Raw genomic sequence first — 22569 nt, 5'->3', positions numbered from 1 at the left:
GAGCGAATGAGCAAGACGTATAATTCAGTATGTTTGGCGATTTTTTGTGTGACGAAAATGTTGGGTCAGAGAGTTTGTCTGAAATTTTGTGTTAAAAACGGAATTAAGTGCAGCGAAGCGTTCAAAATGTTGAAGAAGGCCTTTGACGACGATACTATATCACAACCACGAGTTCATGAATGGTACGAACGCTTTCAGGAAGGCCGAGAAGACATCGAAGATGACGCGAGGTCTGGGCGTCCTAGCACGTCCACCAGTGATGAAAACGTGGAAAAAGTTAAAGAGACTGTGCTTGCTAATAGAAGCATCACCATTAGAGAGGTTGCTGAAGAAATAGGAACTTCATACGGCTCATGCGAAGCGATTTTTACTAATGTTTCGAACATCAAACGATTTATCCAACAGTTCTCGGCGCCACACCGTTGTGATGCCGCAACCACCTTATTCTCCAGACATGGCCCCCTGTGACTTTTCCCGATTTCCCAAACTCAAAAGGACACTCAAAGGACAACGTTTTTCAACGATAGATGAGATAAAGGCGAAATCGCAGATCCAGCTCAAGAGGATACCTAAAGAGGCGAAAACACCAGTGCTTCTCAAACTGGGAACTACGTTGGCATAAGCGTATAATATCACAGGGGGACCACTTTGAAGGAGATGGGATAAACATTGGAGGATTAAATAAATACTTTCCGAGAAAATTAAAAATTCTCCTTACTTTTTGATCAAACCTCCTATGTGTGTTTAGCTAGGGCGCAATGGTGTACGTGTAGGTACACACACGCGTGGGGCCGGCAAGGTAAACTCACACGTGCGTAGCACCGAGCGAATGCATGAACTCGCGATTTGGCGGTGTGCACGCGAATACGCGGAGGCAGGTATGTACTTGGGATCAAGCATATGTGCTGCCATGTACACGGCACACGCGTGTACATACGAGCCATTCGCAAATGCTCTTTCCGATGCAGCCGCAACCAACGCGCGCAACATGTATTCTGCATGTAACGAGCTTTATTCCTACAATCTAAAAAAAAAAAGAGAGAGAGAGAGAGAGAGGAAGGAAGGGGGAGGAGCGGAAAAAGACCGGCTAATTTCCCGTCCCGTCCCTCGAGCCCGGCCAGACGTCGATAGTCCCTGAATAATACGCTTAGTCGCGTTTCGCGTCATGCGCATCATCCGCGAGCGCGTCGGAACGCGACGGATAGAACGGCGAAGCGATCTTCGCGGATAGCCGGAACTGAAATTAACACGCGAGGCAACGAGCATCAGAGACCTGGAGCCGCGCGCTCTCGTAATCCGAATCGAAGCTCGCGGAGCGGCATTCTCTTCCGCCTTGCGCGAGAAATCCGCTCGGCAGGATCGCGCGCGCGATGCAGCAAGCCCGCATGCACTTTGCAGCAACGAGAACAAACGACATGGGGAGAGAGGAAAGAAGAAGAGCAAAAAAGGAAAAAGAAGCAAAGAGAGAGAGAGAGAGAGAGAGAGAGAGAGCCCACACACGCTCGCGTAAAAGCGCGCTCGCATAGACGCAGGTCAGATAACACACAGAGAAATGTTCCGTAGCAGTGATTCACCTAGCTACAATAAAAATATGTTTCGCTCTCCAGAGCTCCGGCCAGGATCAACCCCTGTCGACCTGTCGTGGTGGGGGGTGATGGTGGCGGCAGCGGCGGCGGCGGCGGCGGCGGCGGCGGCGGCGGCGGCGGCGGCGGCAGCGGCGGCGGCGGTGGTGGCTTAAACCACCCCGTACACGCCCGACGCCCGAAGGGTAGGTTGGACTTGGGTTGACCGACCAGCCCGTGGCCGCCATTATTGACCATCGGTCTTGATTAGCGCGATACTATCTTGTCCTGTTTCTTGCGGAACTTTCGCGATGTTCGCGGAAGTCCGGCCGCACTTTTTCCTCCCCTTCCCACCCCTCCTTCGAGTTATTAATAATGCACGCCACTGCCGCGTGATTTGTCGTTTGTGTTAGACGTAAATAGATTAGAACACAGTCCGGATGCCGGGGGGTTCAACCGCGCGGGTATCAACCGTGTAAAAAACGTGACGCAAACCGGGTGAGGGGTGAGCTGAAAATTGCCGGTTGGCTCGCAATTTTTCGGACGTTTTTTCTCCTCCACGTCCTTGCGATGCAAAGGGATGCACGACGAGAACTTTGAGCGGGGAGAAATTTCGGGGAAATCCTCCCCTCCTTCTTTCCTGCCAGCTCTTCCGGAGTGTACTTCTCGCGAAACAAAAGAAGCTGAACGTTTGAACGTCAGAATGACGAGTGTGGTCGCGTGGGTAGCAGACGATGAAAACACAGGAAGACATCTTTGATGTTAAGGCCAACAGTAACATGTAATTCCGCTGTGATTACTCTAACGCGACGTTTTTACTCTTTAATTCTATGCAAATACCGGCGGAGACTGAAAAGTTCAAGCAGGATCTTTCGCATGGACGGACGTTCTACTCAATCCGCTGCTTGTATCGATCAACACTCTGACAATTTCGACGACGTGCGAGAAGCGGGATGGGGTAAATTAACAATTACTCGCAACGTTCATATTGATATTCGATGTGCCGCGTTTTCCTAAGCTGCCGAGAAAAGTGCTTAGCTTCTTTCGCTCGACGATGTAAAATGTCGTATACCCGAGGCAATAACTATTTCTTCTCCCTCTCGCCTACCCTGCTCCTCGACTTCTGCAGCGACTCTTATATAGAAAAGCGGTAAAAGCTTAATATTATCGATAACCCACGCTTCTCTATAAACGTCGCGCTCGTACGCGCATCGTCGATCTCCACCCCCATCGTCCCGTTTATATCGCAAAATCCGTATACGAGAGTGAAATATAGTCGTAGTAAACGCGAAACGTACAAGTAGGAGCCTAAAAGCGCCGGTTACTACGGCACTCTCGGTTCTTTTATGTCTGAGAGCACTTTAATATTAATTATTAACTGTATCACGTGACTGGAATGGCGGTTCCCAATCTGGCGGCTGAAATCGAGTTACCCTTGCGGAAGAATTCACACACAAACGCGGCCTTCGAACCATCGAATGAAGCGATCTTCGGCAGCTGTGAGCAGCCGAATGAAGAAACTGAAATTCCAACGTCATTCGAATCTCCAAAATTCAGTCAGCAACTAGTCTCATCATTTTCCAAGCATCTTAATGCTTCGTCGAAGCGAAGCATTAAACGCTCTCTCCAGGGAGAGCCTTTTTCCTCCGAGAAAACGTACCCTCACGTCCTCGAGTTCCTGCGAGATCTTGCATATTCCGCGAGTTTCCCTCCACGATTTGCGAGAACCGTCGCGTCCGCGCGCCGTTGCGGCTGTCTTTAATCGCGATCGGTCACATTTTTCCTTCCACCTCCGACGGATGCGAAGTCCATCGCGCTCGAACTGGAAAACTACGCTTCGGGGCTCGCGAGGCCCATCCTCGTATCGTAAACCATCTCGAAATCTTGTACAAGGTTGTATCTCGGTGTGCGTTTCCGCGCTACCTTGCGAGGGGGATACAAGTTGCAAACGGGGCGCAGGCGTGCCAAGACTCCCCCCACCGACGCACCCCCCTCTCTCTCTTTTTTCTCTATCTGTCTACATCTCTCTCTCTCTCTCTCTCTCTCTCTCTCTCCCCCCTCCCCCCCTCACTCATTCTCTCTCTCTCTCTCGGTAATGTCGGAAGCGGTGGTGGCGGCGGCGGCGGCGGCGGCGGCGGTGGCGGTGGCGGCAGCGGCGGCGATCTCGGTGGTGGTCGAGGATGGTAGGGTGGCAGCCTCTCCTCCGATAGCTGCGTGCACGATTTCGGACGGTGCGTCCGGTGCTGGTGCGCGACCACCTCCACCTACCGCGCGTCCTCCGTGTCCTCCGCGAGCTCGGTTCCCGCTGGCGTCGTGGTGCTACGCCGAGCCGAGGCTGAAGCCGGCTCCATAGTACCGCGGCATCTGCTAATCAAATCGCACATTCCTCAATCGCGTCGCGTCGATCCTCGATCGGGCAGCGACGATCGCAACACCTGGACCCGCGTCCATGACAGTGGTGACGAGTGGTCCGCGACGAGGAGACGACCGGCCGACGGCTCCGGATAATTCGCGAGGAGCCGAGGAGCGATCAGTCGTCTCAGCGCGCCGCTCAGTGCTGGAAAGCTTTAGTGCCGAGAGCAGGAAGCGGGAAACCTTCCAGCGCACCGCAGATCGATCGATCGCGCGTCGATCTGCCGCTGGAGGATACGCCTTTTACAGCTCCGTACACCTTTGCGTCTCGTTTACCTCGAGCAATATTCGGAGCTGAACGAGTGAGTGATTCCGGTTGATTCCGGTAGGAACGTTTCTCTCGAGAACGACGACTCCACTCTCGCTTCAGCGCCGGAACTCGCTGAGGAACCACCGGCTCAGCTCAGCACCCCCGGCTTCAGCGTTTCCAGGTCCAAAGTGCGAAATCTCGGGACGTGTCCTCTGCCGGAGCCGTAAGAGCCGAGAAGCGATCGTCGATCCCCGCGGTCGTGGTTGCTCGCACGAGCTCCAGCCAGAGCTACTCCACGGAGCAACTCCATTTTTGGCGCTTCTGGTCGGACGCAGGATGCGAGAGTACCGGGCCGGGCGAGGAGGATCAGCGACGGTCACTGCGGAGTGTCATCGAACGCGCACGTAGAGGCAGGCGGGACGGGGCCGATGGGAAGGAAAAAACGGGCAGGACAACGTGGCGGGTCGAAGATCGCGATCAGCAGGCCGCGGAATTCGGCGTTTCTTACCGGCCGACGGGGCTGACCGCATACTCGAGCCGGAGCGGAGATACTCGGTGGAGGAGATCGGCAGACGAAGACTAGATCGGCCGCGATCCTCCGCGTTTTTCTCCGATCGCCGGTCGGGACTCACGTCGGGATCCTCGGCGCGAGATTTACATCGACACGCGCGCAAAAAGCGTCTCGCTACCGGGACTGCGATATCGATGAGACTCGAGGGGGATCGGATTCCTCCGATCGGCGAGGAACCCCCAGCGGTGTTATCGGCCGCGATCGAGTCCGCTCTCGGCGCTGGCTGAGAGAGAATCTCAGCCTCTCTCGCGCGAGCAGCGTCTCGTCGAAGATATCTCCGGGCTGTGGGAGAGTGATCGAAGACGCTGTCGCAGAGGGACAATAATCAGCGAAGGGCAGCGTGTGAGGATTTCACCGTTTGAGGCTGAGAAGCCACGACGATTTGCCAGGAGAGAGACTCCGCTAAGAAGCAGCACTGGAGTGGAAGAACGGCCGCAAGTCGGCGCACGTGTGCGCGCTGACTAAATTTGCAAAAGGAGAAAATTGCACTGGCCGCTTCGAGGCGCAATCTCGTTCCGAGAAGACACGCGCCGCTTCTCGCGCGTAAACACCTTATCACCCCGCGTATTATCGGTCGGACGTGGAAGAGAACGTTTTATCAGCGCGCTTTATCCGGAGAAGTGAGAAGAAGTGACAGAGCCGGACGATAGAGAGCCGGGCGCGCGTGTCGAGCTGTGTCGAAGTCCTCCGATTCGGCGGATCTCCGTCCGGCAAGATCGGCGCGAGATCGGCGCTACGTTCTTCAAGGTTACGGTCGCGATAAACCCGGTCTGGCGAGCGGCCCGATAAGCGGCCGCGGCCCCGCTCGCCGATCTCCGGACGCCGATCGTCGACTGGAGTGCGCGGCTGGACGCGAACTCGATTCGACGCGAGCTCGACCTCGTCGTACGTTTTCGCGGGTGTGGCGGAAGCGGTAGCAGGTGCGAGCTGAACAAGTGACACGCGACTCGCCGGCGAAGTGAACTTCTCGCGATCGGACTACGGCCGTCGGACTGCGGAACGCGCTGCTCAGCCTTGCCCGTCGGCCTTGCGGCCTTGCGGGTGCGAGCGTTCTTGCCTGAGACTGCGATCGGACGAATCGATCTTAGGAGGCTCGAGGATCGAGCGGAGAAGGACGGAGAGCGACGATCGATCACCAGCTGACTTAGTCGGAATATGTGCGGAACTTCAAGATCGGGACTTTGCTCAGAGACGCTCTTCACGTTCGACGTGCGGTGCCTCCGTTGTGTGTAACGACGTGTATCGGTTGCTGCAGAAAGACATGAGCGGAGTTTCGACGGCAACCTGGAGGGAAAAGTCGCGTCGCGACTGTGGAATAGACGCGCTCGCCGGTTGCGAGGCACTCTGATCATAACAAATCGTGGCGCGTGGCTCACGTGTTGGCGTCGCTGGGACTATTCGCAGCCTACTCGAGTCTCGCGCAACTTCGAGCTCGTAGAGCGCGAGGAGAGAAGCTGCTCTTCGTGGCAGCTTCGTCGTTCACCCACGAGCAGCGGTCGACTGAACTCCGCGAAGAGGCGGCTCGCGCAACAGCAAGTGCAAGCCGCAAATGATTGATGACTGTACGAGCGCTCGATCGCTCGACGGAGTGTGATCAGTAATCGTTCATCGGTTTGATCACAGGGGCTGGCTCAGTGAGCACCCAGCGAGTATCGAGTCGCGACGTTGGGTCATCCACTTGAACGTGGAACTCGCGTGGGTCGTGGGAGGAAGTTGACTGAATGCCTGCTCGGCGAGAGCAGGTGCGCGCGAGGAATTTCCTTCCACGTCGGACTGTGTCGCGCTCGTCGAAGCCGAGCGACGGTCCGCGAGAGCGTCGACTGCGGTACTCCTACTTCGCGGTGCAGCCTGCAGATAATACGAAACCGCTCCACAGTTGCGATCTCACCTCAACGAGGAAAGTGCCTTGATGCACGAGCAGGCTCGGCGCGCGAAAGCTGGCCGCTGCTGGCGCACCCGAGCAACGATAACGTAGCCACCACGCGCGACCCCTCCAAAGGCGAATCGCCTGCAGCACGCGTCTTCGTCAGACCTGGCAGTGACGGCTCGGGAAGGCCTCCGAGTACCACGAGCCACGACGATTCCTCGCCCGACCGGCGAGCGCGGGGAGAAGATGCGACACGCATGAGTCATCTCTCGTGCACTTCCGAGCCAGCAACTCGCCCCCATCGAGATCCGCGTCCGCGGAGGTCTCTCCCGTGCGACTCGCAGCGTCCCCGAGAAGGTAGATCGCCGCTGCCCACGGCGAGATAGTCGCGCGAGGGCAGCGACGACTCCGGTCGAGCCGGATTGCTCCTGACGCGGTTGCTCGAGCTCGCCCTTAGACTGGAGCTGTACTTGCCGTACGCACCACTGCCGGGGGGCGGCGGTATCCTCCCGGCGGTGAGCGGCAGCGGTTCCGGTGGCTGTCGTCCGGTGCTGCTGGGTAGCGTCGACCTGTCCATGTCGGCGGCGGTGCAGCCGCCGGTCGCGACGCTACCGAGCCTGACCAGCAGCGGCCCGATCGCGGCCCACAATTCCCTGCACCACACGTCCGGCGGCCTGGCCCTGCCGCTCGGTGCAGCGGGCCCCCCGGTGATGATGCCGCGACCACCGCCGGGTGCCATGCCGCCACTGGGGCCGACCTTGCCGTCGACCCATCAGGACGAAGACCTGGCCGACGCGGCGCCCAACCAGGACGTCCTGCTGGCGCTCCTCGCGAGGAACAAGAATTTGGAAGGTGAGTGCCAAGAGGGGGTCGACGACGGCTCCGGGTCAGACGGCTGGCCGGGAGGCTACCGTCCTCCTCGCCAGGGGGCGAGGGGATTCGAGGGAATTTTTGCATGCGACCGGGCTGTACGCTACTACTCGAGGAGGATTACGCTTTCAGAAGCTAAGCCGGCGGGAGTCTCGTGGAAAGTGTGATTATATTCAGCGTATTAGAGTGTTACGTAACGCTGCGAGGTCGATTGCGAAACGATGTGTCGGTGAACCGATGGATCCGATAGCCGCGAGTGTCATCGGAGATTACGTCTTCCGACGGCAATATCGTGATTATTGCGATGCAACACTTATGCAACGCTCGCGTGTCGCGCATGCCAACTATCGGGGGGAGTGTAGCGCCCGGGGGCGGGGGGGGGGAGGGGTAGTGCTTCGCCTGTACGGAACGCACGGTTTCCCCGTTACACTTCAGCGTGGGACAGATGTGTTCGTTTATTTATATTTACTGTTTCTTAGGCGATACATCAGAGAAATTAGAGTAGCGGAATGATGCATCGTTGCGAATACGCATCGCTCTAGCGCGGCATGCTCCTCTCCTCCCGCCGCCGCCGCCTTCCTCGTCGTCGTCGTCGTCGTTGATCGTTATCAACGGCGATTATTCAACGCGCTGACATTTATGGAGGATGTAATTTCGACAATGCTCTCGTGTCGCTGAAAGAATAAACGCGAGTTTGGAAATATCCGACTATTCGGTATTCCATACACCGCACATGCAATTTCAAGGTTTTACGCCGGGTTATTTTAAAGAGAGACGTATTTTTTGCGCTCTCCCTCTCCCTTCCTCTCTCTCTCTCTCTCTCTCTCTCTTTTGTTTTTTTCTCGTAACTCCCGTTCAATGCGAAATGTAAATATCAGATGCATTACCAACACAAACACCGAGTCGGCCCCATTTAATTATTATCGTGCTGTTTTTCGTTACGTCCGTGCGACTTTGGAAAACGCGGCCGCGTTTTATCCGGCCGAAGCGGCGCAAGCGGCGATTGCACGCCGAGGGCAATTTGCACGCGGAAACGCGGCGATTAACGTCGCCGGCCGGTAACGAAGCGCTTCAACGATCGCGACTGGCAAATTGCGATCGCGAGACCCGATCGCAATTTCGATCCTTCGATTTACGGCCGCGCTTCGCACGACGTCGTTTTCAACGGCGACCGCGACGGCGACGGTGACGACGCCGATATCGCGTAACATCGGTCGGGGTTGAAATTCTCGCTGGCTATTACGTGAACGGTGGCCACTTTTTGATAATGCGCTCTCGATCAGCGCGATAGATAAGATTAACGTCCGAGCAGCTATCGCGCTCGCGCCGCTGTCGCGTATTGTGTGCTTCTTTTCTTTTCTTCCCCGCCGACCCCGCGAAATCTCCGAATCCACATGATATTTCGACGACGAACGACGTCACGCGCTCGATCGCTGTCAGTCGAGAGTTTCGAAGCGAAAATCTCGCCGATCAAATCGTCGTCTGCAAATCTCGCGACTGAGTGTTTCGCGATATCGCGGACGGTTTTGCACATGAAGTTAATCTACAATGTACAAACCGTCTGCTCTTTCACAGCTCGTCAAGCGCGCGAATGTTGGCGTAATGTTTGTAAAATTGTTACTACGAGGTACTTGCGACGACCCCCCCCCCCCTCTACCCCAATTCGCCGGGATTAACTCTCCGTGCGTTGTTGTTTCTCTTCGTCTTTCTCCGAGCGGCGCGGCTATTCTTTCCGTCGCCTCGCGAGGCTATTACGAGAGAAAGACTCGTTATCTTTAGAATAATTATATATTAAGGGAACAGAGAGACGAGTGTGTGTCGTGCGACGATTATATCCAACATGGATGTAAGATTAAGTCTGGCGTCAAATGCGAAATAGAAGGCCGTCCGTCAGCTTCGCTGGGCCGCTCGAATGAACTTGACGATCTCAACGTTTAACGATGTCGCGCAACATGTAATTTACATAGAACGCGTTATATTCGGTCAGCGCGCCCGAAATTTCTCTCTCTCTCTCTCCCTCTCTCTCTCCCTCTCTCTCTCCCTCTCTCTCTCTCTCTCTCTCTCTCTCTCTCTCTCTCTCTCTCTCTCTCTCTCTCTCCCTCGACCGTTTATTTCCGTCTCGTCAGACTCGATATTACCGCGGACGTTAACGTCCCTGTTAACTCCCTCCTCCCGTCCCCGTGAGACCGTCGTCTTTATTTGATTATCGACGCGTTAATTTTGTGGAATACAGTCCGTCTCGGACTTGATGAACAGCGACAAAAATATAAGCGCACGTCTGACTGCGCGATCGCGCGTCGATTGTGGGAGAATTAACAGCGCAACGTTACGTTTGGGCCCAACGTTAGCTCGGGATATCACACTTCGCACGCTCACACAATCAAGGTGACTGACCGGCTGCGCTGACGAAGTTTATCGTTCTTCGTTCGACATTTATATAAATGCGCGAGAAATCGTGCATTTGATATCTCCCCCCTCAACGAAACGCCTTCGAGATAGACTTGACACGGTCGTTCTCGCTCCTCTCGCGATAAAACCAGCGCCGCAAGTCCGCGCCGTTTAATCGTTCGTTGCAACAACACGCGCCACGTGTTCCCTTCGTCGTAGACGAAGGCGCGCCGCGAGGGCCGCTCGAAATCACGTGGAGTATTTCTTAACTCTTCATCGGCGGGCCATGTACTTGCGATCGAGCGAGATAACATTTCGGGTCTTTACTTACGACTAGAGAAATATCCGCTGCTTTTTGCGTAAAGTGTTATCAGCGGAACGAGCTTTGTTACTGGTCCCTCGAAAGCGTCAACGGTTTATCCCGCGTGATAGATAGACGTCGTTTCTCGCTCGAGCGTTCGTAGAGACGAAAGACCGCGATGCGATGAGATCGTATCTCGTAACGATAATCGGGCGAGGATGAAGAGGCGAAACGGCGACTCTTCAATTTTCTTTCCGCATCTCCGCAGGCCTGAATTTGTTCATCAACTTTCCCGGCCGTTCTTGCAGCTGCGCTGTCGGATAATCGCGGAGATATCGACAGCGAGTGTGTCATGCGTTCGGGGGTGTCCCCCCGAGTCCCTCACTCGCCCATCTCACCTCAACGACCCCCGCTTGGCATTTTCATGCTCCTTCTCTTTCGCCTGCCTCCTGCGCCTTGCGCGCACCGGCTTGTCCTCTGAGTTATTCATCCAGTCGATCTCGGTGAGTGGAGCAAGGTCGAAGGCTCCCTGAATTATGAACGTCCGCGGCTCTCGGAGGACGACCTCGCGGTTGCACGACGCGGAGTCGACGACCGATTTTCCGAGTGAATATTCACGGCGCGAATCGCGGCCTCGGCGATAATTAAGTTCACCATCCGTAAACAGAGCCTGACAGGCTCATGACCCCTTAACCCTTTTAGGATCCGAGTACGATCTATATTTTCTGTTCATTACGAAGAGAAGACGGCTAGAGTAGCACGGTTAGGTTAGGGGTTTACCGATTAGGGTTGCTCTTGATTACCGATTAGGGTTGCTAAGGCTCACATCAGGCTTTCCCGACGTCAATGGTACACCTGGACGTGAAAGAATGTCTGCGAGACGGCAATCAATCGCTGTAAATAATGTTCTAAATTCGCGTCGCGTGTATATCAAGATTCATAACTGCAAACCTCATTCTGATCAAATTCATGTCGCGTTACGTAAAGCAAATTTTCAGTCGGTTCTTCGCAGCGATTATTCACCGTAGGGTCGGAATTTTTATCAAATCAAGTGGGATCGATGTTCGTGGAGATCTTATTAGTCTGCTCCAACAATAAGACCCCAATTCTAGAAACTACCCCCTATTTTAGCCTGACGTCTCTCGAACGCCAAGTGTGTCGATCCCAAACGCGATTAACGTGATAATGTATCGCGCAAGGACATCGCGTTCAGTGTGTCTCCGAGTTCAGCTCGACCGCGACGTAAGGGCCAACGTCTATCGCAAGGGGTAGGTTCGGCTCGATTCGACTCGAGATGCTCGCGCGTCGTTACGCACGATCCCGAGAGCCGATCGACGCCGGCCCGGTTAAGCGTTTCTGGGTAATAAAGAGAGCGGAGTAGTTCGCGGCTACGCTTTTGTTAAAAGGGCGCGGCGAGGGTGGCGGATATTTTAATAAGGTAAGTGCTGCAAGGCCGGTTGCTATGCCATTGGGGCGGTTTAATCATGTAATGTGTTCGGAGGCTCGGCCGTCCCGCAATCGATATACGGTATTGCTTCGGGCACGACGCGGCGCGTACACGACGCGCTTAAATCCTAAAGCCAGCCTAGAGAAGCAAGCTCGAGAGCGAGTCGCGCGAGAGAGCGGCGCGTCAAGCCCTCGCGAAGCGCAAGCAGAGAGCTTGCCGTCGCGCTGGCCCCGTAAATTGCAACGCTGCAGGATTGGCAGGAGCGAGGATCGCCGCAGGGCTTACGTCGTGCACGCTCGACAACGTGACCACGATAGACGCGCAACAATAATGTACACGTAATAATGTAGACTTGCGACTTGCTGCACAAGAATCACCTGAGCGGCCAACTTTGGCGCGTGTACGTGTTGCGTGTTGCGAGCTGCTCGCTTGCAGCAAGACTTCACACGCGAGGCGGACTTTGCGGGTTATGGACTTAAATTAAATAGAAATGTAAAGAGAGAAAAAGAGGGGAAGGGGTTTCAGCTGTAAGTCGGCAAAATGAAGCGGAGAGAGAAATAATAGTAATAGGTAAACTTGTAGTACAGACTATTTATTCTCTTTCTCCAATGATGGTAGTAGTTTGTACAATTTTCCAGGTTTTCACCCGCGACGAGTTTGGCGAATAATATTGATATTATCGCTCCGAATCGCAGGACCAACTTTTGCGTGCATGCGAGCGGAGAGAAAAATGCGAGATGAAAAGTCTCTCTCTCTCTCTCTCTCTCTCTCTCTCTCTCTCTCTTCCTTTTCCTTTTTTCTTCTTTTTTTTTCTTTTTTATGGAGAGACTGTCAGAGTCGCACGTTGACAAGGGGTGAAAAGCTCCAATGACGATGTCAACCAACCCCCGAGCGAAATGGTAACCATAGGAAACGGCGGCTCATAGCGAATGAGGGCTGGTCGGGACGGGGATGAAAAGAAAATGGCGGACTGGTTACGGGGGTGCGCGTGGTATTCACGTGCAGGGGTGGAGAGAAGTCGGTGGGAAAATGAGGATGAAGGTCGGTACCTTTGTTGCCGACGACGACGACGACGACGACGACGACGACGACGACGACGACGGATCGGCTTTGGCGCTCTAAAAGGGCTGAACCTTAAGGTTCCTACCCGTATAATCGCGCGCACCAACACACGTAGCCGGGAATACGCGTTTGCTTGTGTACGGTGCGCCTCACCCTGGGATGTGCACGAGGAACGTCTCTAGCGCTTCGCGGTAGCCCAAAGCCGATGATTGGACGAGTTGATCGTATTACGCTACGGCTGGAAGAAGCTCTTCCACCGGGGCTTAAATTCCTTGCGCCACTTTACGGTGTCCGTGAGATATAGTTCCCGCATCCCTTTCTTTTTTCATTCCCTCTTTTTTTTTCTTCTTCTTTCCGACAGAACAATTCGCTCGATCCAAAGTCCATTCGAATTTCGCATACCGATTATCCGCGTCTTCGTCGTCCGTTGTCGAGCGAGAGATTGCAAATTTCTTAACTATCCGCTAATGTACACAGCCCGAGACAGAAGAGAGAGGGGGAGAGAGAGAGAGAGAGAGAGAGAGAGAGAGAGAGAGAGAGAGAGAGAGAGAGATAGTGCATGTTTTATATCCTTATTAACAAACGTAAAAACTGAAATTGCTACGCGAAATTCAGTCGAAGAGACGTTTCGAGGTACTACAGTTCGACGCGATGCGAAGGCGAACGGCACTCTGCATATCGTTACGAATTGATCGATACTCCCGGCAGCGGCGGGATACGCGGAAGGATGGAGTGAGACGTGACGTTTGTACGTCGATTATATTTCACGATGCCAGAAACGTCAGGATATATCCGTGCGGAATAAAAATTCCGACGACCCTTTTCACGTGCTATAATCGCGACCGTACCTTTTTCCTACCTCCATTCCTGCCGGAAAAAAGGAGAAGTTACCTAAGTGGGAAGGGAAAATTGCTTTCCAAGTCGAAAGTTCCCGCGGTAGCGGCGGTTTCGCCATCTTCCACCTTTTTTCTCTCTCTCTCTCTCTCTCTCTCTTTTTTTTTTTTTTACGGTTCGGGCATAAAAATCGCCGGATCAGGAAGGTATCGAGCCCCTCTTCCTACGTGTTTCCTCGTTTCCTTCGCTCTTCGTGCCGCGCACAAACCTCCCCCCGAGTGACCATTCGTTATGACAGATCGGCCCGGTAACGTCGTTAAATAACGGTTATCGTCCCTTTAATGCCAACTCGCGTCTCTATAAGTCATAATTCGATCGCGCCCGCAGAATGAAAGACTACGCGGCTGAAGCGCTATTTTATTCTCGCCCTTATGCGAACGGCAGAGAGTCTGGAAATTACTTTTACTTGATGAACCGTAGCGGTCGAGAAATTATCGCGCGTTTCACGCGCGTCGTTTCTAAAGTTCCAAAGCTTCCATCATTATTCCGTTATTGCATGATTAATATTGATTTTTCATTCCGCAAGTTTGGGGGATAGTGTCGGTAGGACGCGTTATTGTCGCTTGGGCGTGCAAAGTGTCGCGTATTATAATGCCGGGTCAGATCGATGGGTAAACTGTGCAGAAACCTTAGCGAGAGGAAAGGTCGACGGTACACATAATGTTTCCCGGCTGAAAAGTAATTCCCGGCCACTAAGGACACACGCGCGCCCGCCACCCGCGTCGGGTTACCGCGTCCTACCCCCCGGAGGTATTACGGCGTTACGATTTTTTTTTCTCGCGCGTGGCTAACCCGAGGTCAACCCATTTCCGGCTCGGAGGACCGACTAATCGAGGTTTGATCGATAGCTGCCTTTTTTCGAGCGGCAAAGAAAACACCTAGAGATAGTCGTGGGATCATTGTACCGTATCGTGCATCATGACATGACCGTAACATGACATCATCCGTTTCGAGAAAACGCGAAAAAAACCTTCCCGAGTAGAAAAATTAATAAGGCTCTGGTAAGGGTCTGATTATTTTTCTCTAACATTAATCGGGCCCTAGGATAGAAAGACAAGGACCCTGCAAGATGTGTAACATATGGTTTAATGGGTTTTTATAAACCAATATTATAAGAGTCTTATTGAGGCAGTATTAATAGGGCCTTATAAGGAAATATTTTTATTATTGCTTGAGTAAAAATATTCGTTCTCTTCATTCCAAGAAATTTCTTAGTCTGTAATTTCTTTATCTCTTTATTACCTTGTTAGTATACAACAAGAATTTTTTATTTTAAAGATAAGCACACTTTACAATAAAATATAGCATTCTTTACACATAAAGATCCTGCTACTGTTTTTATTAAAGTTTGCTGCATTTCAAAACGAAAGCAATACCAGAAAAATTCTTGCAAGAGACTAATAAATATGGCAACTAATAAAACTAATAAAATTTGTTTTTAATTGCGGTATAATCAAAAAATCTTTAAAAGAACCAGATAGAGAGCGTATCTACTAAAACAACACTAAAGTAAATTATGACAATTTTATTACTCGCTTCAGATCTTATTAATTTTCTGTAACAAAATTTGATTTTGCATATCTAAAGCATCCTCTTAAAAGATTCTTCTAAGGCCCACATCAGTTTTCCATGTTAAAACGTTATTTTGTAAAATCTAAGGCATCCCTAATAAATCCTTCTAAGGCTCTCATCAGTTTTCCTTATCAAAGCCTTATTTCGTAAAATTTAGGGTATCCTTAAAAGACCTATTTCGGGATCTGATATGATAATAATAAGGCATCCTTTTTTAGGGCATTCTACTTACAGCTCTATCGGGGCCTTATGCTTCATGAAGATGGCCTTAACAATTTTTTGCCTGGCATGCGTCGCGCAGTTAAAAGACGTTCGGTAAATTTTTACCTATCTCCCTTTTTGAGTCGAGTAGATCGGTGATATATTTCTGCGCATTCTTTTCTCGTTGGTATTTTTGTTTCGAAAAATTTCGGGCAAATTTTCGCCGCGTTTGGCTTTCGATTTAGCAGATCACCTCCGCCGGCATCGTGATAAGCTATCACTCGTAGAAAGATGCAGCGCGAATTAGAGCACCTTAATCTGTTATATCAATGAAGGTGTTACGTCGAGATAAGAGCTGTTAGTATGTCATTGATTGTGAACCAAACGAAGTAAATGCTACCCGATAAGATTAAAGTTTCTTTCTTCAACTACAGCAGCTACACGCACACCGACGTAGGACCCACTTATTCTCCGTTGAGAGAAACAGCCGGTACTGCGATCGCTCGATGCTAGACTGCTGAACATCGATATAATGCCCGCTACTCGACGCAACGCGTTTTATCTCGCGCGATAATTTCTCGACAGTTTTCGCAGGGACGAATTTCTCCAAGGTATAAGATTCACTTCGAGTTAAATATAGCCCCGAAGTTTAATCATTCACGTGCACACAGGAGGGAGGCATTCCGAATGTGCATCGGATTGCAACTGTACATTCGACTCTCCGTTCAACGTTCCAAGTTCCCATTTCAACTTACAGCGCAGAACGTGCTTCGGGGTACTTGCTGCTTGCTCGCTTAGTTAACCGTTAATTAAGTTACTCTATCTCATAAAACTACCCCAACTGTACTCCTCGGAACGAGGTGTTTACTCGCCCTCCCGCGCTCCTCCTCCCGTAGCTGCGTGCGAACGGTCCGAGCGCGGTAATACGCGCGCGCGCGCGCGAGAGAGAGAGAGAGAGAGATCACCGGATTCTCGCGAATCTGTCAGGCGGGCCGCCGTCGGCTGCGACGGAGCGTCGAGTTCGATTCCGGATGCGAGCGATGTCCGTAATCCGAAACGTAACACGGACAGAACTCTGGGATTGAGTTAGCGTATTATATACGTGGGAACGCGGTCGCCTCGCGGCCGGCCTCGGGGTTGTTTTCCTTGGAGGCGTGCTCGCCGATCGCCCATCGCGTGGGGTAGGTTTTTCCATGGAGCATCGCTCCGGACGCGGAGGGAGAAAGGGGGGAGGGGGGAGAGAGAGAGCGAGGTGGTGCTCACTTCTACGCCGCCACGTGACTCTTCGCGGCGCGCAGCGTGGCGCAGCTCGACTGTTTGCCGAGAGAGCGTGTAATCACATGCGCTTCTCTCTTTCTCTCTCCTCTCACAATAGACCTCCCCCACGCTCGTTGTTGCCGCCGGGTCTTTGCGCGATCGGAGATTAAGTGGTCTGTGATGGGAACTAAATGGCGTTTAGGCCGCGTTTATGTAACCTTACGATTATGTCGCCGGCACACGGCAGGGTGAGACGACGCGGAGATCTGACGGGGAGGAGATCAGGGGGGCGGAGATGGTCCTGGAGAGACCAGTGTTTTCCACGTTTTTCGGCCTTCCCTCCCCCTCGCCCGCCCTGCGCCGCGCGTTTTAATCCCGACGTGTGTTTAGACGCGGCCCGGATTGACTTTGACTCGCGAAAGATCGCGCAATCACGGATTCGCGGGGAATTAATGGATTACTCTCACCCGCGCATTGTTTTCATTCGGCGGCGGCGAGCCCGACGCCGAAACGAAACGTAATGTAAACCGTTGTTGTTGGCCGTTCGTTTCGCGAGGCCCGCGCGAGCGAACGAGTCGCATTGAAATCGCGGATATTGCGGTTTTCACGATCAACGGTCGTGCGTTGCGACTGCGGGCGTCCGCGAGCGAAACTGCCTCGTTTCTCATTCGCCCGCGTTCGAATGCGTTCGGGGCTGTTTTTTTACGACTCAGCTTCCGTTCATGCCGGCGTAATCTCAATTGACGAGCGAATCCAAACAGAGCCGCACGTGATCACGCGTGGTACTTTCGGCGAGGACAAAGAAGGAAAGCATCGGCGGCCCAGCGACGAATGAACGAAAGATTTCCACAAGTTTTTGTTCGATGCCATGTGACTTATTCTCTGTGTGTCATCAAATCCTTTCGTTTTCAACTCACCCGAGTCTCCTTGAAGCGACTCAAAATACCTGCGAAGGTACACGATCTAAGCGTGCGGGGACGGCTTGCTCTTGTCGAGGGTCGACGCGGTCTCCGTTTGCGCACGCAACGTAGCGCTTTTCCGAGTAGAACTTAATAAGACTCTCTGGTAAGGGCCTAATTATTTTTCCCTAACAGTAATTGGGCCCTAGTAGGGATAGAAACACAAGGGCCCTACGAGATGTGTAACAAATGATTTAACGGGACCTTATGAGGCAATATTACGAGGGCCTTATAAAGAAATATCAACAATGGTTTCATGAGGCAATATTAAGAAGGCGTCATAGGATATGGATATTAAGATATGGGAGTTAAGATTCATTCTAAGTTTGAGTGAGACATTCACTTTTGCAATTGCGAGTCGAAATATTTTTATTATTGCTTGACTAAAAATATTCCTTCTTTTCATTCCAAGAAATTTAGACTGTAATTTCTTTATCTCTTTATAACCTTGTTAATATATAACAAGAATTTTTTATTTTAAAAATATAGCATACTTTACAATAAAATATAGCATTCTTTACACATAAAGATCCTGCTACTGTTTTTATTAAAGTTTGCTGCATTTCAAAACGAAGGCAATACCAGAAAAATTCTTGCAAGAGACTAATAAATATACTAATAAACTAATAAAACTAATAAAATTTGTTTTTAATTGCGGTATAATTAAAAAATCTTTAAAAGAACCAGATGGAGAGCGTACCTACTAAAACAACACACTAAACTATGACTAAATTATGACAATTTTATCAGACGCTTCAGGTCTTATTAATTTTCTATAATAAAACTTGATTTTGTATATCTAAAGCACCCTTAAAAGATCCTTTTAAAGCTCACATCAGTTTCCCATGTTAAAGCGTAAAATCTAAGGCATCTCTAAAAAATTCTTCTACGGCTCTTCTCAGCTTTTACTGTCAAAGTTTTGTTTCGTAAAATCTAAGATATCTCTAAAAGATCCATCTCGGGACCCGATGTGACAATAATGAGGTATCCCTTTTCAGGGCTTCCTACTTTCAGCCTTATCGAGGCCTTATGCTTCGTGAGAATGGCCCCAACAATTTTTTGCTCGAGTTGTATAGAGTCTGAATCGTCCACTCACCATTTCGTGCGACGTCCCGCGACGTTCGGCCGTTTCAGGTCCATCGGCGAAATCCACCGGCGAAATCCCTCTCGACAGCCAACTTCCGCAGCGTCCAACCGTCGTCCCACGGCCATCTCGATTCACTGCGCCGCATTGCGCTGTGCTCCGGTCGCGATAACTCTAAAGGCGCCTGACGACTTGCCTAGAAGTAAATCCCAGTGCTTGGGAATATGCGAGCCAATCGTGAGTCGCGATTTCGGACTGGACGATCGTGGAGAAGCAATCGCGCGCGCGCGCGCGCTCGGCTCGGCTCGGCTCGGCCTGCCGCACGCTCGCGAAAGTGCGCGAAATGTCTCGAAGTTGGCTCGTAATAGCGCCGAGTAAATGATTTATTTATGGTCCCCGGAGAGCGCGAGGAGAGAGCGTCGCGGCGGCTTTTGAAATGTTACTGACACAATGCCCCATAAAGAAGTTACGGCGCCTGCAGCCGAGATACGAGAGCGGAGAGCGCTCTCTCAGACCGCCCGCGATGAAATCTCGGAGTCGTAACGGCAAACTCATGGCCGAACGTTGGATTTCACGCGACGTCTCTTGTGATACATGTAAGAAAAAAAAAAAGAAAAACGAGAAATCTCGTCAGACGTATGCGCGCGAGTTTACGGAGAGGCGAAGTGCAAACATTTAATCGGATCATTTCTCGAAATTTTGTCATTATTATTTTGTTATTTAAACACGACGGGGGAGAGGGGTTTGTAACGTCGAATTATCCTGAATCACTCGACACTCGATTTCCTCTTCCTTTTACGAAAAAGCCTTGGTCTTACGTCACGATTTACGTTTATTGCTTTAAATAGCTTTAAGGGGAGGATATTTGATTCGACGATCCAATTTGTTTACATTTTGTTTCCTTTTGTTTTAGAACGAGGGATCAAAACACCAAGCCGTTTTACTATCAAGGAAGAACGTGAGTGTTTTTTCGTTTTTCGTTTCACTTCCTTACGTTCTTATGGCTTCAGATGGTTATGATTTTTATTAGAACTCCAATCGTCGGCTCAATTACCGATGCCGATCAAACGCGGACTCGTGTACCGCATACGCACCGTCCCGATAGCAAAATCTAAACACGTCGGAACACTTTTGTCCCTTTTGTCAGCGAAAAATATCGAGGATGGCTCATGAGAAAGGAAAATGCGACTTGGACGCACTGATGAGAGTCGGGGCTGAAGGTAAACTCGGCGGGGAGAAGCTACCGGCGGGTTTGTAAGCGAGGAGGCTCGCATGATGGTATCAATTCTTCAAGTACTCCTCGTCCTAGTCTCTGTCGCGAAAAGGGTCGCAAAACACCGCGAGACACTCGACTCTGTCCCATATGTTATCCAGGAGCGCATTCAACTTGGCTCCGCGCGCGACAGTTGGTCGCGCAGGACACTATCGTCGATTAGAAGCTACATCACGAGAGAGAGAGAGAGAGAGAGAGAGAGAGAGAGCTTTATTGTCTATCGACGTCGATGTCGTCGTGCACTCGAAAGCGCGGCACTTACGTCGAATGCGGGTGATTATACGTGCGCGCTCGTTCTCGTTGGAAATATTTATTTGAAAGGCAGATCGCACATCTCGCCGACCTGGCGCGACTCCGGAGCTGCAACTTGAAAATGCACAGATCTCTCTTCCCCTCTCTCTCTCTCTCTCTCTCTCTCTCTCTCTCTCTCTCTCTCTCTCTCTCTCTCTCTCTCTCTCCCTCTCTCTCTCTCCCTCTCCCTCTTACGATTTCAGTCGTGGCGAACACCGGAGAATATTTTCGTTGAAAAATATCCCAGCGGGGGAGGGGGGGAAAGGTATGCCTGGTGCGGGAGGTGTTCGTCATAGAAAAGTAGAGGAAAGTAACAATCGCCCCTCTCCCTCCCTCCCTCTTCCTCTCTCTCTCTCCCTCTCTCTCTCTCTCTCTCTCTCTTTTACAATTTCAGTCGTGGCGAACATCGGGGAATATTTTCGTTGAAAAATATCTCGGCGGGAGGAGGGGGGGGGGGAGAGGTGTGCCTGGTGCGGGAGGTGTCCGTCATAGAAAAGTAGAGAAAAGTAACAGTCGCTTCTCTCCCTCCCTTTCTCTCTCTCTCTCTCTCTCTCTCTCTCTCTCTCTCTCAGCCAAGTAATCCTTCATCCCGCGGAAAAACACGCGCGTGTCGCCCTCGGTATATCGGGTGAGTACATACTCATCGGAGCACATGGCGTGGCCAGCGAGCGGGGCACCAGTTGTCCCGACACGTTCCTGGCACGTGCTGGTCACGTGGCCATGCTGACGAGTGGATTGTTCATTCCGACGTCTCGTGTGCGCCTAAGCACGAGGATCGTGCCTTCCCGCTGGGTTTGTTGCCGATTTCCGTGGGCTGCCCGTTAATTGGAAATAATCGATCGCGATGGCTCCGCGGCGGGCTTAACAGTTTGCTTGAACAAACGACGTTGTATATTTCCCTTTGAGGAGAGACTTCTTTCGAGGAGAAGAGATCGGCCGGGAGGAGAGAGCTTTCATCAAGGACGTACGATTTTGGTTACTGGGTGACACGATTTCTCTTCGATACGACTCTGGAATACACATTTGACCTTCATGCCGTGCAGAAAACTACGCGTACGCCGGAGTAGGTGTACTCCTCAATTGCATCGCAAGACTGTCCAACTTATGCAGACAAATTACGCAGGCAGTCGGTATAAGAGTGCTTACGTCGAATCGATAATGCGTAGGTACCGACGTCCACGGCTCCATTAGGATAATTGTGCCCTCGCACCGTTTCTCTTCCCGTATCCGTAGCTATCTCCCGATCTATCTATCTATTTTCGCGCCGTTAGCCCTCGTAGCCGACTTTCTTCGGCAACCCCAGGGCCGCGTATTACGCGAGGGAAAATAGTCGGCGGGGTAATAGTGTGCAGGACCGAGATTAAAACGCCCGCGGGATTATCGACATTGTTGACAAATCGAGCTCCGTTACGTATCGCGATGCTGATTCTCGATATGTTGTTTCCCTTAGAAGCCTTCCTCCTTTTGTTCGAGAGTCTATCTCCCGTCCCGAAAGTCCTTTACGCTCGAACCCTTTTCTCGTTTGAGGATCTCTGTTCTCGATACTTCAGTCACAGATGACAAACGCCGGATAAACGAAGTAAATTCCTAGCTCGGCCTTTGCCCAGCTGGCTCCTTTGGATCTTGCCGCGGTTGCTTAGATCGGCGAGCGAAAAGATCGAATATATGGCCGACGAGTTTCTCCCTCTTCGGCAAAAGTCAGTCGTAACCGCCATCAGACGCGCCGTGTAACGATTTGCTCACGGCGCATAATCGCGCGGCAGCTCATGAACGAGCGGTACGGCGCACAGTGGTGCCAAAACACAGTTTCGGAAAAAATTATGTAACTTTTCAATTTAAGCAGATAGAATTATGATTTTTTTTTTAATTTAAAGATAATAATTTATCAATTAAAATGTATTGTTTTTATTTTTTTTATTTTTTTTATGTATATTTATTATTGAAATATATTTATTATATATATTATATATTATATATATATATATATAAATAAAAAAATTTTTTAATCTATCTCAATCAGCTTTTTCGTCTTCCAGAAGAGATTTCGCATCCTCATTTCATGGCAAAATATCTTTTGCTGATTCCTTTCGTAAACTAAATATGTATGGATCAGATGAGATTAATAATTGATGCAGTACGTCTTCATTTGTAATTAAGTGACTAATTTTTCTTGAATGATATTAGTCTATGTGTATGTACAAGTCTACAATTCAAGCATAACATCTCCGAATAAAAATTCGAATTTCTTTCAGTTGCGCAAATATGCGCAAATATGCGCAGCTAGATGTCGATGTTTCTTTAAATTAGA

General features: G+C 51.1%; 3 protein-coding genes across 3 annotated transcripts in view; 2 read left to right on the top strand and 1 right to left on the bottom strand.

The window, feature by feature from the left end:
• The window catches only part of LOC105186464 (aromatic-L-amino-acid decarboxylase), a 58447-nt gene extending 39559 nt beyond the window's left edge, over positions 1–18888 (bottom strand). The window contains exon 1 of the mRNA XM_011146686.2: positions 18710–18888. The gene's annotated coding sequence lies outside the window, so the exon portion shown is untranslated. The remainder of the gene's footprint in view (positions 1–18709) is intronic.
• LOC105186505 (putative uncharacterized protein FLJ37770) lies at positions 7–670 on the top strand. Its single transcript, XM_025298040.1, has one exon. It carries the CDS (start codon positions 7–9, stop codon positions 466–468), a length of 462 nt encoding a protein of 153 aa, XP_025153825.1. The 3' UTR covers positions 469–670.
• The window catches only part of Lim3 (Lim3 homeobox protein), a 51575-nt gene continuing 32756 nt past the window's right edge, over positions 3751–22569 (top strand). The window contains exons 1-2 of the mRNA XM_025298038.1: positions 3751–7514; positions 19611–19655. Coding sequence (XP_025153823.1) covers positions 7238–7514; positions 19611–19655 — 322 coding nt within the window. The 5' untranslated portion in view covers positions 3751–7237. The remainder of the gene's footprint in view (positions 7515–19610; positions 19656–22569) is intronic.

The sequence above is a fragment of the Harpegnathos saltator genome, unplaced genomic scaffold, assembly GCF_003227715.2.
Source record: "Harpegnathos saltator strain DR-91 unplaced genomic scaffold, Hsal_v8.6 scaffold202, whole genome shotgun sequence".
Taxonomy (NCBI): Eukaryota; Metazoa; Arthropoda; class Insecta; order Hymenoptera; family Formicidae; genus Harpegnathos; species Harpegnathos saltator.
This window is presented reverse-complemented; position numbering and strand designations above follow the sequence as displayed.